This window comes from Bolinopsis microptera, chromosome 2, assembly GCF_026151205.1.
Source record: "Bolinopsis microptera isolate Bmic1 chromosome 2, MBARI_Bmic_1.0, whole genome shotgun sequence".
Taxonomy (NCBI): domain Eukaryota; kingdom Metazoa; phylum Ctenophora; class Tentaculata; order Lobata; family Bolinopsidae; genus Bolinopsis; species Bolinopsis microptera.
The window spans coordinates 9190411-9206399 of NC_087073.1; the positions used below are offsets into that span (position 1 = coordinate 9190411).

A 15989-nucleotide genomic window follows, 5' to 3' on the forward strand; every position below is an offset into this window, starting at 1 on the left:
GGCCACATTCGTGTTATCACTCGAAGGAACATTTTCAGATGAGTTGGGATAAATGCAATTTTATCTTCCCACGGTGAGATGTTGATAATGTAAGAATACACTGATGAAGTGCCGTCTCGTGCCTCAGATTCCAATACATTACTCTAAAAATAAGTAGCGACAAGTTAAATTAGCAAAATAATCTGAACCATTCTCATACTCACTTGAAAGGAAAGATTCAAGTCTAATGAAATGTAAATTAAGGGAGTACATGACACATTATATGTATATATATAAATATATATAAATATATAATATATTCGCAGCATAGAGAGTGAGTTGTGTTACACAAGGTACCCCGTAGTTTTAACGGTACTGTGACGTCAATTGTCTGTTAAACAGCGGGAGGGAGGGCGGTGTGGTGGTGTCCTACTGTTTTTTAATAACCTGTAATCTACACACTCCCACCCTGGCCCTCATTTAGTTGTGCACTGCTGCCTGCTGTAAACCACACAATTATATTTCCTGCGGCCTTGTTGACAGGTTTGGTAGTCAATTTGTCCTCTACCAATTGTGTTCTGCTTATGGTGGAGTATTTTTTGTTTTTCGGGGATTGCGTTGAATATTTATATTTCTGGGAATTAACCATGCATAGTCTAAAGTTTACTTACCTCAGTTAATAGCTCTTTACAACCCTTTAAGTTGACCACCTAAAATATTACGTTCATTTAAAGAACTCTGTCAAAGTGAGGGATGATGACGGGTTAGGTTTCAAGTGCGACAATTAACTGAAAGTAAAGTCACTTGTTTATTAGCGCCTTTGGCAACCCCTCATACATAAAAAGGGATGGCTTAGTTTTTTATCTTGGTTTTTATGCTTCCAGTCGCCACTGAAGAGCGCTTAATATAATATTGACCGATCTTTATTAATTAATCGTCTTATTCTGATAAATGCTTGGGTTCAAGATGTCCCTCCGAATAATGATGTCTCATAGCGTTTGAGTTAATTATATCAAGTTATATACTCATACATTAGATATCGATTCCTCCTCAAGAGTAGGGTCAAACGATCAATGATCGTCGATCATAGAATCGTTTAGATTACTATGCAGGTTTGGGTACCGCAATTATTCACTTCAGAGTTTAACCCGAATAAGGTTGTTCACACAGGATAACTTGAAATTTCATGTTCTACTCCATACTCACATCTTTATGTTCAAAATATCCGCTAGTAGTGGCGGTATATAAACTTATTTAAGTAAAGCTGTTAAAATCAGTTTAATTTTACCAGAACTTAAGTGTTAAGAGTGGACTCTTTAGAAAGAAATCAGATGAAAAAGATGTGATAAATTCGTATCAAAGGCACTTTCTAAATTGTAAAGAAAAATCCAGGAGCTGTGAAGCTGTGTCTTTGAATCAGATATGCTTTTAACATGTTTAATCATGTGCGATATGAAATCAAAGTAAATCGCTGAGAGTCAAACTGATGTAATACGTAGTCGGCTTAGCTCGCGTTTAAGTAACATTTGTTAATTTAATTCAGCTAACCTCGTACTAAGACCGTAAAATGAGAGGCTTTTAATATTTGAATTATTAAAGGCTTTGGGTTCGGGGTGTGGAAGTATTTTGACACGTGACATATTGAGTGGAAGTATTTTGACGCGACATATTATTATAATCTCCGGGCAGTGATCAGCCCCTGTGGTTTTACTACCAGCATAGCTTATCTAAATCCTCTGTTAGATACTAACTGCAAGATATTGACTAAAAGCTTTTTGCTAAAACTATTTAACTCAAAGGCTTTGTCTGCTTTAAGACATTGTGTGATTTAAGGGATTCATTTTTATCACCTTTAATTTGTCTATCGATAATTTAAAGTTTATTTCGTAACACGTCAGTGAATGATTTTCTGGTTCTTTATAAATACCAGTATTTGTATATTTCTATGCTCATTATTTATTACAATGATTAGCAATAAATAGCCTGATCAAACAGCATAATATTATATTGTAACATTAGCGCAACCCTCACGGAAAAAGTTACATATCCAAAAAGCTATGTTCCACTGGGGTCTACTCAAATTGTGATCATTTGATGAACGCGCATGCCGCGGTTTAGTGCGCGCGGCTGAAGCATGCGTGCGACATGTTACGTCATTTGACGTCATTTATTTTAGTTGCTCATACATGGCGCTATTCAGCGATTAGCGACTGACATTCTTTTGAAGGGGCGTGTATTTTTGTTGTAATGTTGCTTTCTAGCGACATGGTTATTATTCTCATCGCCAACGTTTCAACTAATTGCTTTTTCATCGTTCTTTTTACTATCTACCCTCGACTTGTAGTTGTTGTTAGAGTCGGTATTTACGAATATATAGCTGTTGCTTTTATTTCCTCTCCAACATAATTGCCCATTTCTGAATTTTGTTCACAGTAGTATATATTCTTGACAATGGTCCGATTTAGGCATGTTACCCTGGGTAGCTATGCTTCTGTAGACAACGCTCATTCTGGCTCAAGTATTCGGTTCCCTCTGCAAGACCAATTAGCCCAATTCTGTGGCATTGCTCATGCTGTAAGTGCTAAAGTTAGATGATTCATTTATTTTAGACAATATGTTTATTGCCAGCGTGTTCCACTCGCTTTGTCACACCTCTTTAATTCCTGGTGACCACAGCCATAAAATCATCATCTCTTAAGAGTGACGTAACATCCTCACTGTCCACTTCACTACTTGTTCGTAATAAGTCACCATCACTATTGGGTTTAACTCCTCCAGCGAGAAACCTCACAAATGTTACTGATATTACTATACCATCACTGTAAACATTCCTATATAGGCGTGTAACACAGTTACCAACGTCACGATCTCACCCTTAACATGTCACATGTTTCACGTCCTTTTCCACCACACTCACACTATTTACTCACACTAGTTGTAAGAATGTGTCAAATCTGTGTGTGTGTGTGTGTGTGTGTGTGCGCCACATGTACCACCAGGAGTTACGTGCTCTGTCTAATATATAGTATAGAGCACAGATTGATCTAATGAGCCCGGATGACGTAAGTTGGAAATGAGAGTGATAGAGCGCCGCTCTGTGCTGCAGGTGGATGTAGTTTAATGCGTATTGTGTTTCAGTTCGCCGAGATGAGGAATAACGGTGGTGATACTCCCGCTACATCCAAGCCCAGGCTCATCATTTCTCCCTGTAAGTATCCGTTTTAACTTTCCCTTTCTGCTGCTATTAAATGATTTTCAGCAATTATCTCCATTTCGTAATAATTTTGGACAAATTGGTTGCACGGGTTTACTACGTCAGATACGTCAGATAATGATATGTAATTATAATACTGTAATAATATTAAATGTTTCAGTTTTGCATATTTCCTAGGTTTGTCTTTAGTCTGTGCTAATCTTTAGTGTTTCTAATTTTTATTTGTTTCAGCACTGCACACACCTGTGGCAAATCTCATGAGTCCAGTTTTTCCTACGTCACTGTTGACGACTAGCAGCGGCGCACTTCACACCCCCATTACTTCCTGCATCGAGAGCCCGATCTTCCCTGTTCCTAAACTGTCACCAGTTCCGGGACCTATCAGCTTCTCCCATAAACACGGTACGCAAGGTAGTGTTAATTTGATGGAATATCAATTAACTTTCTGCAACCATTATGCCTAATTTTGATCTAAATTTTAAATGCTTTTGTGTTCAAATTTTGTCATCAACCTGGACTCGATTAAAATGTATTGTGATTAAAACATGTGGGAACATTTGCCTGAGGCTTTTGTCTTAAGGGATAATAATCCACAATTAGATCTGTACCAAGTGTAAGATGAGATTAACATCATCCTACTTCACCAGGACTACCACACGTACCGCACATAGATCTGCAGACTATTCTGAGAGGTGGTCTCAGTCAGAAGATGATACAGCAACATGCTCCCATCCCTGTCAAGTCTGAGAGTATGGACACTGAACTTAATGGAGCTAATTTGGATGTGGATTCTGAGTCTGTGAAGAGTGAACGTAAGTTTTGAAGACCAGTTCATTTAATATAAGATAATGTAAGTGGGGTCCCGAGACCATGCCTGCACATATTCACAGGAATAGGTGATCATTTTAATTAAGTTCGTGACTAAACTCAAATGTTCACATTAGGTGCTTTTAATTAACACTAAATATCTCTTTCAGCAACCTCTCCTACAGAATCTAATAGCCGGGCAGTATTGGCAGAAAGGATTAGAAAAAGGGTGGATATAACCTCGGGTCTCTCGGACCATGAGGGCATGGACGGCTTGTCCTCATCCAGCTCCAGGAAAAGGTACCCTAGCGAGTTGAGCGGTCACATTGACGAGAAAAGGAGGAAGTTCTTGGAGAGAAATAGGGCGGCTGCTCAAAGATGTCGGGAAAAGAGGAAGCAGTGGATCAACAATCTGCAGTCCGAGAAGTTCAGTATTCAGGAGGAAAACAGCAAATTGCATGTGAGTTCCATTCTATTTTTGTTGTGGAAAGCTGTTGGATTCTTCAAAATTGTTCAACTCCTACTGTTCCGTGCAAAGTAAATCTACGCGGAAGTTAAACGGTTTAGCTTTTAAATTTGTTGGAGTATGTTCAAACTCATTTAACGTCTCCGCCCAGATCGAAGTTCACAATTTACGACAAGAGATTATGAACCTGAAACGATTACTACTCCAACACAAAGACTGTCCTGTAACGAAAGCTAGTAAGGAAGGAAAACTAGATCATAATATCCTGCAACCTACCATTGTCTGTAAGTACATTAACTGTGAGTCTAAAACTGGAAGAATTTTTCATTTGATCATATCTATATATAAATAAAACCTCTATATACCGGGCCTTTTGGGGGAGGTGTCTGTAGCCTCTAAAATAACCTGTCAAGCGTCTCCCCCATGTATGTCATTAGTGGCTTAATAGAGGCTCGGTTTATCGAGGTTCCCGATATAGAGAGGTTCGACTGTATATGATTTCAGTTCAATCAGCATTTATTCAATTTTTAGAATTCAATTAATTCCTGACAGTGATATCATCCTTGAGCGAAACAATTCTTAAGTGAAATCATGATTGAAGCTCTATTTACTATTAAATCATCATGTGAATAATTATTTTTGCAGTTCCGAATGTGTCTGAAAACAGTGAGATAAAAAGACCGTCTCCGTCTAAGCCGCAGCCGCATCACACCGTCCGTCTCCGCCCACCACGTGACTCTAACAACGGAGATGCTAACGGAGTACTAGAGAATCTAAAACGCCGGATTACTCCGACTTCCAGTCTCAACTCGGATCCACTGGGGCCTCTACTTGAAGGGTTGGTGACAAAAGATGGCTTCAGTCGCTCCAAGTTCAGCCCTCTGTTTAATCCTCTCAGTAACTTGCCCCGCAGCCCCATTATAGGACTCAGCCCTTTCAGTTTAGGTCCTAATTTTGGTAGTTTTATGTCAATGAGCGGATCAGTGGAGCCCCAGTACACGATAACAAGTCTAGATTCTCGAATTGAAAAGGCAAGACAACAAGGGAAAACGTCCCCCAGTCGCCAAGAGAACCCTTGTCTTGACGTGGGTAACGGATTGGTAGTAATACGCGAGGCACTCAGCAACTGTAAAACCTAAAGTATCCTCTAGCAGATAAGAGGAACATCATCATACAAGTGAAGCTGAGGTGAAGTGAAGTTCAAGATGGAACGAGAAAATGTGGGTTTGTGTGATCGTTAAGAGGCCCAGTTTTGGGGGAAAAGGAAGACACCTAACCTACACTGTATCTGCTAGCCATGAGTTAGATGCTGAGTGAAGTTACATCGTTCCGGAATACTACCACCCATACCTACATAGAGAAAGACTGTGGACACTCTGGAGGTGCAAGCCAGTCACAAGCGCTTAGGTGAACTTGTGCCAAACATCAAATATAAGCCTCATTATATAATAATTAAACGTGCAAATTTAGTATTACATTTGCTTTGATGTGTATGATATATATTTCAAGGGTTCTGTTTAGGCGTTGTGATTAAAGAAAATAATCCCTTAAACCAATTATTGAAGGATTATGTTATATATTCGATACTGATTTATTGAAACTATTTTGCCGGTCCTGTGTTATGTATTTGCAGCTTCTGTTACCTTTATTTTACGTGTAGCTTCTGCATTTAAATGTTGTTGCGTTGTCCAGTTTTTTTTTGGGTTAGAAATGTTTATTTCGCCATGTATATTTTCAAAAGAACATGCATTTTCGCATGGAATTCCGAGATCATATTATCAACTGATTCATTATTCATACATTCAAAGAATACTTGCTCAATATTAGCTCTAAAATAATGCAAACTGACCCGCTAAGTGTCGGAGTTCAGTTTGTGAAATATAAACCAGAACATCGTCTACTATAATACACACACTGTCAGGGTGTCTTTACCAAACTTAATCTTAAATCTGTTTTCCGCAGATGTTCTGGTTTATTCTCGAAAATTACTGCAATCATGTGCCAAGTTATGTACAGAAACTTTTTATCAGAAGTGTTTTTAAAAGATTTTAACTGTTTTAAAGCAAGAAAATAGGCTTGGAAATGCCAGCAAGTATTAAAGGTAGGATGTAAAATGAGGCATTTAGCATGGATTGTATAGTGTGACGTTCCTTTCGGTTGCATTTGTCGCAATATTTCGCAATAGGATTTATTGCACTTTAGTTCCCCACAAGGGTTGAAAGCTAAATTTGGAAGATTGTCAAGGTTTTTATTACTTCTGCGTTTTAACGAAATGGACTCTCAATTTTGAACTATGGATTGAACGTGGATAGTGACCTCCACTGAAACAAAATTGAATGAATGATCATCTGATCATCTTCACAAATTGTAAAGCATAGCAGATTCAACTTTATAATCTGCTCCTGGAAACCTATCCAGGCTGAAAAATTTCTTCTGGCACTGACTAAAGTTGTGCTAAAAACTATGAAACATTGGACTGATGAATGCGACTGAATGATAGTGTTGTTGCCTAACAATTAAGGCTTATCTCATACAATTAATTGAAAGCTTAGGCGACAAATAATGTGTAAAGCTCATATAAATGTATCGGTAAAACTTTACTAGCTTTAACGCTACTGAATTCTATTCAGCATTACTCTTCTAGACCCTTGGAATCTGTTCTCCAAAGAGCTATTAAAGTTGATACAATTGAAATTAGTACTGATTAAGCCTATAGAAGATTGATAAAGGACTTATAGGCTAATTTGTTTGTTGAGCGTGTTCGGAGGATAGCATCTGAGAATAATCAGGTTTCAGATTGAAGTTTCTAACTTATTAAACCTAGTTCTTATGTTTCGTATGCTATTTGGCGTTTGAAGTATGCCACTTATCGCAGGGTTTACACCGTTAAATTTATAGATGGTTTTCTCTTTAGCGATTATGTACACGTTTAACACTAAGTTATTTATGGTAAACGCTTGCATGGATTCGATGCCATGGTGATAGATTCCGGTTTTTAATTCTTGCTTAATCAATTCGAAATCATTAAATTTAAAGTACATTGTATGAAGGATTATGAAAAAATGAAATCGGTAAAATAAATCAAAGAGATATGCATGTTAATTTCCAATAGATTTTGATAGAACTGGAAGTATTACTATTGATGGTTATAAGCATTGGATTATGGAATGCTGATGATGATATCTTAAACAAAACAAACTTTGGAGCTTTTTACCTCTTCTTATCTTTTAAAATCGATTGTGGATGCAAGGATACTTGATTGCTATATCTAAGATTTTAAAACCACTAATTAGCAATACTTAAACAGGTATGTATGTCTCATTCGAGGTCTCCATAAGATATTATAGGCTTTGAATTGCCGCTTTGTTGTTATTATGTCCGTATGAATGAATTTTATCCTATGAAATAACTGTTTTCATTGTCTCCCCTAGAAATCAAATTAGACAACATACAAAATTAAACCTGCACCTCTTATCTTTCGGTGATTTCAAAATCTTCAGTTACACCCAAAAGTTAATTCATGGGTGTAATGTAATTATACTCTGGTCTATTGCATTTACAACCGAGTTTGTACTTCCAGTTCCACCATACCAGACCTTTGACGGGTATTATTAATTATACTCGTCTAAGATATCTTTGACGTGGGCTAAATAAAGAGCAAACAAACTCAAACCCGCGTACATTGTCATACGTTGTGTGACCCGCCGCGCACGAAGTGCGCGGCTCCCCCTGTATCGACCGTGGGGGTCGCAACGTGATACAACGCAACTTGATACAACGCGAACAAGCGGAAGAGATGCAAGAAAATCCATTCATCCATAACCATTACAAATTTAATTCGATTAGGCTAACTATACAAACTCTTGCCATACGTTGTTTACCTGAGGACCCCAGGCTTTAATGTTGGTAAATATAGATTAGGCGGAATGACAGGCTGAGCGCGGCCCAGTAATACGTTGTATGCCCGCCCCGCACGAGTGCGCGGCTGTATCGTGGCTTTCGCCGTTGTATTGTCGTGAAAACACAGTTAGTGACGTGTGCCAGTGCAGTGGTTGTAGCGCGATGCACTACTGGGCCGCGCGCGCATCCAATAATGCTTCTCGCAACCAACAATGCTTCTCGCAACCACACGTATGCAGATCGGCGAGATGCGAAGGATTGACATCGTGAATCAAGTGCAGTGGGGGTTAAAGGTTTATAACCTACCAGGACGCGCGCCGAGTTGGACTCGTCGACGGTCCTATTTGAAACAACTTTTTTACGAGTATCACCCGTTAAAGTGGGGGTCACAGCGTGATACATTGATACAAGCAGATAAAACTCCTGACAGCGCTTTCCATTTAATTCTCTTCATCAATCGCTCCGATCCCACAAACACCACAAATTTAACTTTAAGAGAGCTTGTAAGTTTGCAATCTACCTTGTAGGTTTATAACCTACCAGGACGCGCGCCGAGTTGGACTCGTCGACGGTCTGCAATATAATATGGAACAGATATTATACAAGTATCACCTGTTAAACCCTAACAGGACGCGCGCCGAGTTGGACTCGTCTACGGTCCAATTGCAATATATGGATTACTGGGCCGCGCTCAGCCTGTCATTCCGCCAAATCTTTATTCTTTATGTTAATGAACATAATAGCCTGGGGTCCGCAGGTAATATATGGAACAAATATTTTACGAGTATCACCCGTTAAAGTAAAAATTTCAAAGTTTTGTCACTTAGCTATGTGTGAAGAGAAAATGCATCGGTATTATATATATCATATATAGATGGTGTGAAATTTTCTCTGCCGTCAAAAATTCCCAAAATTCTTGAAAAGATAAAATTTTTGTGTTTTGTGCGCGGCGCAGTTTCGAAAATCAAGAAAAATCGAGCGCTACTGAAGATTTCTGAAACATCATGCTGTGTTTCAACCGATTGCCGATTTTTCATCGCAAATGTTTGAATAGTCTATTTTAGTTTTCTTCGGAACTGTTCAATTTTATTGAGTCAAAAAACTAATTCGAACTAATCATTGCAACAACATAATTGTGCTACAATGCATGTACTATCCAGTACATGTTGCTTATTCGAGATTTCTTATTAGATAGTTACAATTTAGAATGAAGGTAATAAGTATTTAGATGTTAGGATTTAGAATATAAGATTTAGAATTTGATTAATGTTAAAAGCAGTACTGCTCACGTAAATATAAGTACGTTTGCATCAATGCATCTTGACACTTGGTCTTAAGAGGGGTCGAGAGTTACGAAGAGTTATAATGGAATAAGTGAAACTGAAATGAAAACAGACAATCTAGTATTCTATCTAGTTGTGATATTTTGTATCATATCACTATTGGCAAACTTTAAAATCCTCTGTTATTGGCTTATTTTCCATTCACTGCCTTTCTTGATAAGAAAGATGGGCAGTTAATTAAGTGGGTTGGGGTGGGTCTTGTTGGATCAGGTTTTGCACACACAAATCACAAAAATGCTGCCACTGACCAGCTGAAAATTGTACCAACAAATTAAGTCTTTTATATAAGTTACTAGAAAGCCTGTGGTCACACAGAAGAAGCTAATAGTATTCATTGGTAGTCAGTTTTTATCGCATCAAAAAATATCCATCACAATCGATGATACAGCCAATTGAAATGTTGCTCGCACTAAACACAACGTAATCACCACAAAACCGATCAATATTTTGCTCGCAAATCTTTGTATGTGCACGTGCGCTTTTGAACACTGTTAACATGGTTAGTATGCAACTCCCTATTTTTTGTACAGACATACAGAATAATTCTTTGATTTATAATATAGATACTAACCTAACGCACTTCTCTGATTTCTACATATGCTTCGGCCTGTCAAAGTCTTCAAAATCATTAAATCAATAATATGAATTTTAGCTAGTAGTGTCGCTGCTGAACACCTTGGAAAGATGCCGATAATAATGAAAGATTATCAGTGGACAGAGTCAGAAACTCGATTAGACTTGAGTTTACCTCAGAAAGGAATTAGAAGCAATAAGATTGATGTAATGGTCACAAATCTCTATGTAAAGGTAGGTTGGCAATGGAGTGAAATTTTTAATTTGATAATTGGTTTATTATTTCCTTTATACAGATTTACATATTTATTTTACAATGTCCACAACATTCATCTGCATTTAATATAATTAAATGAATTCTCTGAACAGGTTAACTACAGTCCATACTTTTTTGATGTTCACCTAAAACATGAAATAGATGACTGTAAGACACGAGTGGTCATGGCAGATAATACAATTACATTACATCTGATAAAAGAGGAACCTATCCTATGGGAAACCCTTGTTAATCCTGCATCAAAAGACTCATCTAGAAGGTAATGATTATACTACTCTAATGATTATGTACATAATATTTGTAAAAAATGTTCTACAAATTATATTGGTTTCAAATTGGTCTATTTCGAGGCAATTTCAGTTGCTAAACTTAGTTTATGTTTTAGGAAAGAACTGGTGGCAGCTGCGTACAAATATCACGAGGAGAAAGTAAAAAGTGACACGGACAAGAGGGCAAATGTCAAAGCAGAGCAAAATAAAATGGCTTTGAGGACAGCCATGGATGTAAGCTTGAATATTATTCCATGTTTTTTACACTGATTTTCATACTTATCCAGTACAGACATCATCTGATCATGAATATACTATTCTATATGCACATAACTAAATCCTTCGTGTTTTTAAATTGTGTATTGCAGGTGCAATATAATAATTAATAAGACTTACTATAATTATTTGACAATTCAAACAATTGTGTCATGAAGGTAGATTCGGGTGAAAAGGAAAGAATAGAAGCAGTAAAGCAAGCAGAACGAGATAAAGTGGCCAAGGAGATGGACGAATGGCAGAACCTTGATGATGATGAGAAAGAGAGACAATACTTGAAGGCTAATAAAACTCGAAGGCAACCAGGTTTGTAGAATGAAATCTGCGCCACATGTCTACCTGTTAAAAGTTCAAGAAACTTCCCTTCAGTGCATACTGTAAACATAGTACTATTACTATTACTAGATTACTATGTCTGTTGGGGCTTGGTGTAGTGATTTAAAAACACTTTCTTTCATAATTCATATGCTATCATTATTATGTTATGTGCTACTTCTTAGATAAGACAACCATAAAGCCTGCAAGTTGTAGCTACGTCACTATAAGTAGTACCCTTGCAATATAATCACTTTAATTCTACCTTAAATCATAATACATTATATACTGTTGTATTCTGTAAAATCATGTCATTCCATTGAAATGTGATGGGAACATGGTATGGTGACTTAATTTACATATTTTTTTCAGAGGATTTAGAGACAAATGCAAGTGAAGACCACACAACCGAAGATGTCAGCAACGATACTACGATAGTTTCCGACTCAGAAAAATCAAAATCTACTGTTGCAGAGGACAATTTATCTCATAATGAAGCCGATGAACGAGCCAGAAAATTTGAAAAGATTAAACACAATTTAGCAAATCCTTTGAAGTCAGGCAAAGACAAAACAAAAGCTGAGAAAAAGCCTAGTAAGGAGGAGAAACCAATGTGGGAGACAAGTGGTCCAAGACAACAGACAGAAATTACTGTATCATTCACCCCCAGGTTCTTCCCATCTGCTGCAAGGGAGTCAACTGCTGCTGACGAAGAGGCTGTGAGTTTGTCATAACAATCATATATGTCGTGAACCTCAATTACTATGTTTTAAAACTATACTTACTAATCTATTATATCATTTCGTCATGTTCAACTTTGTCGTTAATAATCCAGTTTTATTGCAGTGGTTCGAAAAGAACGTCAAGGCACAGACAGTGCTAAAGGCTAAAGATGCGGACACAAAAGAAGATGAGAGGAATCCTGTGTGGCTATCTGACAAGGCTGGGTGAGTTAAATGAGGTTCAAACTGTAGCTCTTTCTTGGCTTAAACTGTAAATGCTAGTTCCTTAGATCAATATTGAATAATTACAATTGATAATTTGGATGAGATGCAAAATTATTCATGACTAAATTTCAGTGTATTCTACAAAATGGGAAACTTCCCTGCGGCTATCAATGCGTACTCGGAAGCTATCAAGATCTCTCCAAAACTACCTAAACTGTATATAAACCGGGCATCTTGCTACATTGTTCTGAACCTGTATGATGATGCTGTTATAGACTGCACTCGAGCGCTGGATCTCTTAACACCTCCTGTCGAGGCTAACCGACTGTCTAGGGTGCGCACTCTGGCAAAGCGGGGCTCTGCATTTTGTCAGCTCGGATCTTTAAATAGAGGTTAGATTTAACTCTAAAATTCTTCTATTTTATGCCTAAAATCATGCTTGTTTTCAGGCCTGGCGTGTAGGATGAAGTTCGTTTCTATTAAGATTTGTCAAGGGTAGATCAACTAAAACAATCATGTATAAAAATGTGTAAAATAGATTGCAGCAATAGTAACAATATTTTTATTCTAAGATCAGTTCTGCAAATCATTGCTTATCGGTGCTAAAAACAATTGTCACATGACATGACGTCTCCTCTAGCTATAATAGTCAAACAATATACGCTGATAATTTCAACAATTGTTATTTTACAGCTTTGACACCTTAGATAAAACACACAATTACACCGAATTTTCTTCAAAATGTTAGTTCGCCTTAAAAGACGGTTTATATGAAAACTTTTCATTTAACCTTTCTTTATTCTTTACTTTAAAACTTCCGTTAATTTTAACTCTAACCTCATGCGTCCTAACATCTCCAGCTGTTTCTTCGGCTACTTTATCATAATATTCATATCTGTTAGTTGGTATCAAGTACCAGTTGGGACCGTGAGCTTACTCTGCAGGTGTTAATATGATCCAAAGATACATGCCTGACCTCTTTTATCCATCCACAGATAGAGATGACATTGGTCAAAATATTCTTCTAGATAAGTTTAGTGACTGTCCCGCTCCTTTCAAGCTTTACCAGATCCTCCCATTTTATAACTCTATAAGACTCATTCTTGTCTACCTCTGCAATGTTAGTACACATTCCCTGCTGCACCACGTCAGCTGTGCTAGTTAGTATAAAATACCGGTTGGGACCGTGAACTTGCTCTGCAGATGCCTGACCACCTTAATCCATCCACAAATAGAGTGACTGTCCCGCTCCTTTCAAGCTTAACCAGTTCCTCCCATTTTATGCTATCGAGTCATTTTATGACTCGATAGCATTTTATCACTCGATAGCAGATCCTCCCATTTTATGACTCGATACCAGATCCTCCCATTTGATTACTCTATAAGATTCATGCTCGTCTACCTCTGCAATGTTTGTACACATTCCCTGCTGCACCATGCTAACTACGTTAGTGCTAGTTGGTATCTGAAGTAACAGTTGGGACCGTGAACTTGCTCTGCAGGTGCCTGGCCACCTTAATCCATCTACAGACATAGATGACATTGGTCAAAGGACTCCAACATTCTATGTTTGTGTGTCTCTCCATACCCTCGACAAATCATCTGTTTTTATTATCAGACTCTTTTGGCTGAGTCCTCTCCAGTCGCCTTTAGGATGTCCAGCTTGGGATACAGCTAATGAATGTACGGTGACATGCGGGCATGACGTCTTTAATCCATCTGCAGAGATAACATTGATCAAAGTAAAGGACTCCAATCAGAATAAAACTGGATACACATTATATAGCTATTACAATAAGGAGCAAATAAAAGTTACGATGCTCAACAACTAGAACATTACTCAGCATCATTGAACGAAATGGACGGTGGTACGTTAGAAATAACCGGTTACACGGATAATATTACTCGTTGGATAATCTCATTAATTTAGCATTTCGGTATTTACAGATAAGGAGACACCCACCCTGGAGATGGGTGGTATTTGTATTATATTATGATGAAAGAAAGCGTCAATATTGAATATGGGCCAGTTCAACGAAAATTATGCTAAGGGATTGTGAAGCTAAATCACATTTCATAAATTTGTCATATATGGGTAATGATATTACTGATAAGATAATAATATTACATCTTGAGATTACTTGAACTTATGTGTAAATTTAATCAAAAGTGTTATGATGAAACGAAACGTCTGCTAAAACTTTTCCTGCAAAAATATGGTTATCTTTGTCGCGACAACGTGATCACAAGAAATTTCAAACGATCAACATTTCATACTTTGTGCTAACAAATAATGTTCCGGACTCCGGTGAAATTAGAGAACTTGACCGTCTTATCTTTACAACTGACAACACCACCTGTACGTATCACATGACCGTGGAACAGTAATGTCATTATGGGCCATTATCTATCCGTTCCGGAGATAGCAGTGTAATCTTTTGCAGCAGGCATAAATTTAATGGGGACCAGACTTCAGGCAATGAGTAGGATAATGCGGCAGCGTATTTAATTAATTAATTGTAATAAATTCATTAATTCAATTGTACTTCATATCAAAACCAACGATGTTCACAAAAACATTTATTAAATAGAGCACCATCTTTTGATATTTTTCACGGTCTCATTTAATTAAAACGTATTTCAGCTCTGGAAGACTACGAGCTAGCCTCCAAGTTATCGCCTGACAACGAACCGATCAAAAGAGATCTCGAAGTTCTGCGAGCTCAGACGGGAGACAATGCCTTATTACAAGAACAGTCTACCATAACTGTTTCATGATGATGAATTTGCCTATCCCAGTTTATCACTCCAGTTTTGATGGCTGATTTTTGTTCATGTCCATCATTTTCAGAAATACAAAATCAGGTTGTAACCATCCATATTTATTATTTATATGTATACATGTATTTAATTACATATACCACTACCGGTCACCAGTATTTTAACGTTATTTGTTTCAGTTATTTGCTACTTTGATTTGGCTACTTTGTTTCTTGATGCGACACAACATCGTTTTGTTTTTCACAATATTCGGTAACCATGGCAACGAGTACCTGTGTACATATAACATTTTGTACATATTCCCAAACAATCTGTTTATAAACGTTTCCCACTTTTCAGATGTAATTTTGTTTCATTTTTACGAGGGTGGGTTTGGGAGGAAACCATGGGGCCTTTAAAAATCTTTTTACTGCAATATTTCATCTTCTGCTCTTTGTGGATACTAAACAATGTCTTAAATTGCGTTATTAGGCGTAAACAGTGCGTTATTAGGCGAAAACCAGCGAAACAAATAAAAATGACGAGATATCACCTTTTTTGTAGGATCATCGCATATAATTAGATCATGTTTTGATTGCCTCATTACATATTCAAACATATGTTGTGAGTCATCTATTACTCAAAATAGGGGTCCACATCGTAAGTCCCGCACCTGCCACAAAACATCTTGCAGTTAGCTACAATGTAGTTTTCCTGGGTACGACATGGCTTATCACTTATCACTTACAGCTTTACAGACTTTTTTAATTCTGACTTTACGAAATAGTTCGGATTTTGAAAAGTTTCAGAGCTGCATTTAGGAGTTCGTTAATGTCTGGTAGTAACTTTTTAGGCAACAACAT

At 37.5% G+C, this 15989-nt stretch overlaps 2 protein-coding genes across 4 annotated transcripts in view; both read left to right on the forward strand.

Annotated features, from left to right (window-relative positions):
- The window catches only part of LOC134811054 (transcription factor jun-1-like), a 30805-nt gene extending 23350 nt beyond the window's left edge, over window positions 1–7455 (forward strand). For 2 of the 3 annotated variants that reach the window (XM_063817762.1, XM_063817765.1), the window contains 6 exons: window positions 3118–3187; window positions 3425–3595; window positions 3841–4005; window positions 4171–4460; window positions 4618–4750; window positions 5112–7455. In XM_063817762.1, the coding sequence (XP_063673832.1) occupies window positions 3118–3187; window positions 3425–3595; window positions 3841–4005; window positions 4171–4460; window positions 4618–4750; window positions 5112–5605 (1323 nt within the window). In that variant the 3' untranslated portion in view covers window positions 5606–7455. Of the gene's footprint in view, window positions 1–2194; window positions 2554–3117; window positions 3188–3424; window positions 3596–3840; window positions 4006–4170; window positions 4461–4617; window positions 4751–5111 lie in introns of those variants that run through there. The other variant, XM_063817763.1, reaches the window with a different exon arrangement.
- Window positions 7456–10358: 2903 nt separating this feature from the next.
- LOC134811057 (dynein axonemal assembly factor 4-like) lies at window positions 10359–15485 on the forward strand. Its single transcript, XM_063817768.1, has 8 exons — window positions 10359–10516; window positions 10652–10818; window positions 10945–11062; window positions 11263–11410; window positions 11792–12138; window positions 12266–12366; window positions 12499–12758; window positions 15011–15485. Exons 1-8 carry the CDS (start codon window positions 10394–10396, stop codon window positions 15142–15144), a joined length of 1398 nt encoding a protein of 465 aa, XP_063673838.1. The 5' UTR covers window positions 10359–10393; the 3' UTR covers window positions 15145–15485.
- Window positions 15486–15989: the final 504 nt, after the last annotated feature.

Excerpts from the sequence above, each read along its gene's own strand:
- LOC134811057 (XM_063817768.1), top strand. The coding sequence starts at position 10,394 with ATGCCGATAATAATGAAAGATTATCAGTGGACAGAGTCAGAAACTCGA. Across the intron at positions 11,411-11,791 it reads TAAAACTCGAAGGCAACCAG|AGGATTTAGAGACAAATGCA; the intron begins GTTTGTAGAATG and ends TATTTTTTTCAG. Across the intron at positions 12,759-15,010 it reads GCTCGGATCTTTAAATAGAG|CTCTGGAAGACTACGAGCTA; the intron begins GTTAGATTTAAC and ends AACGTATTTCAG.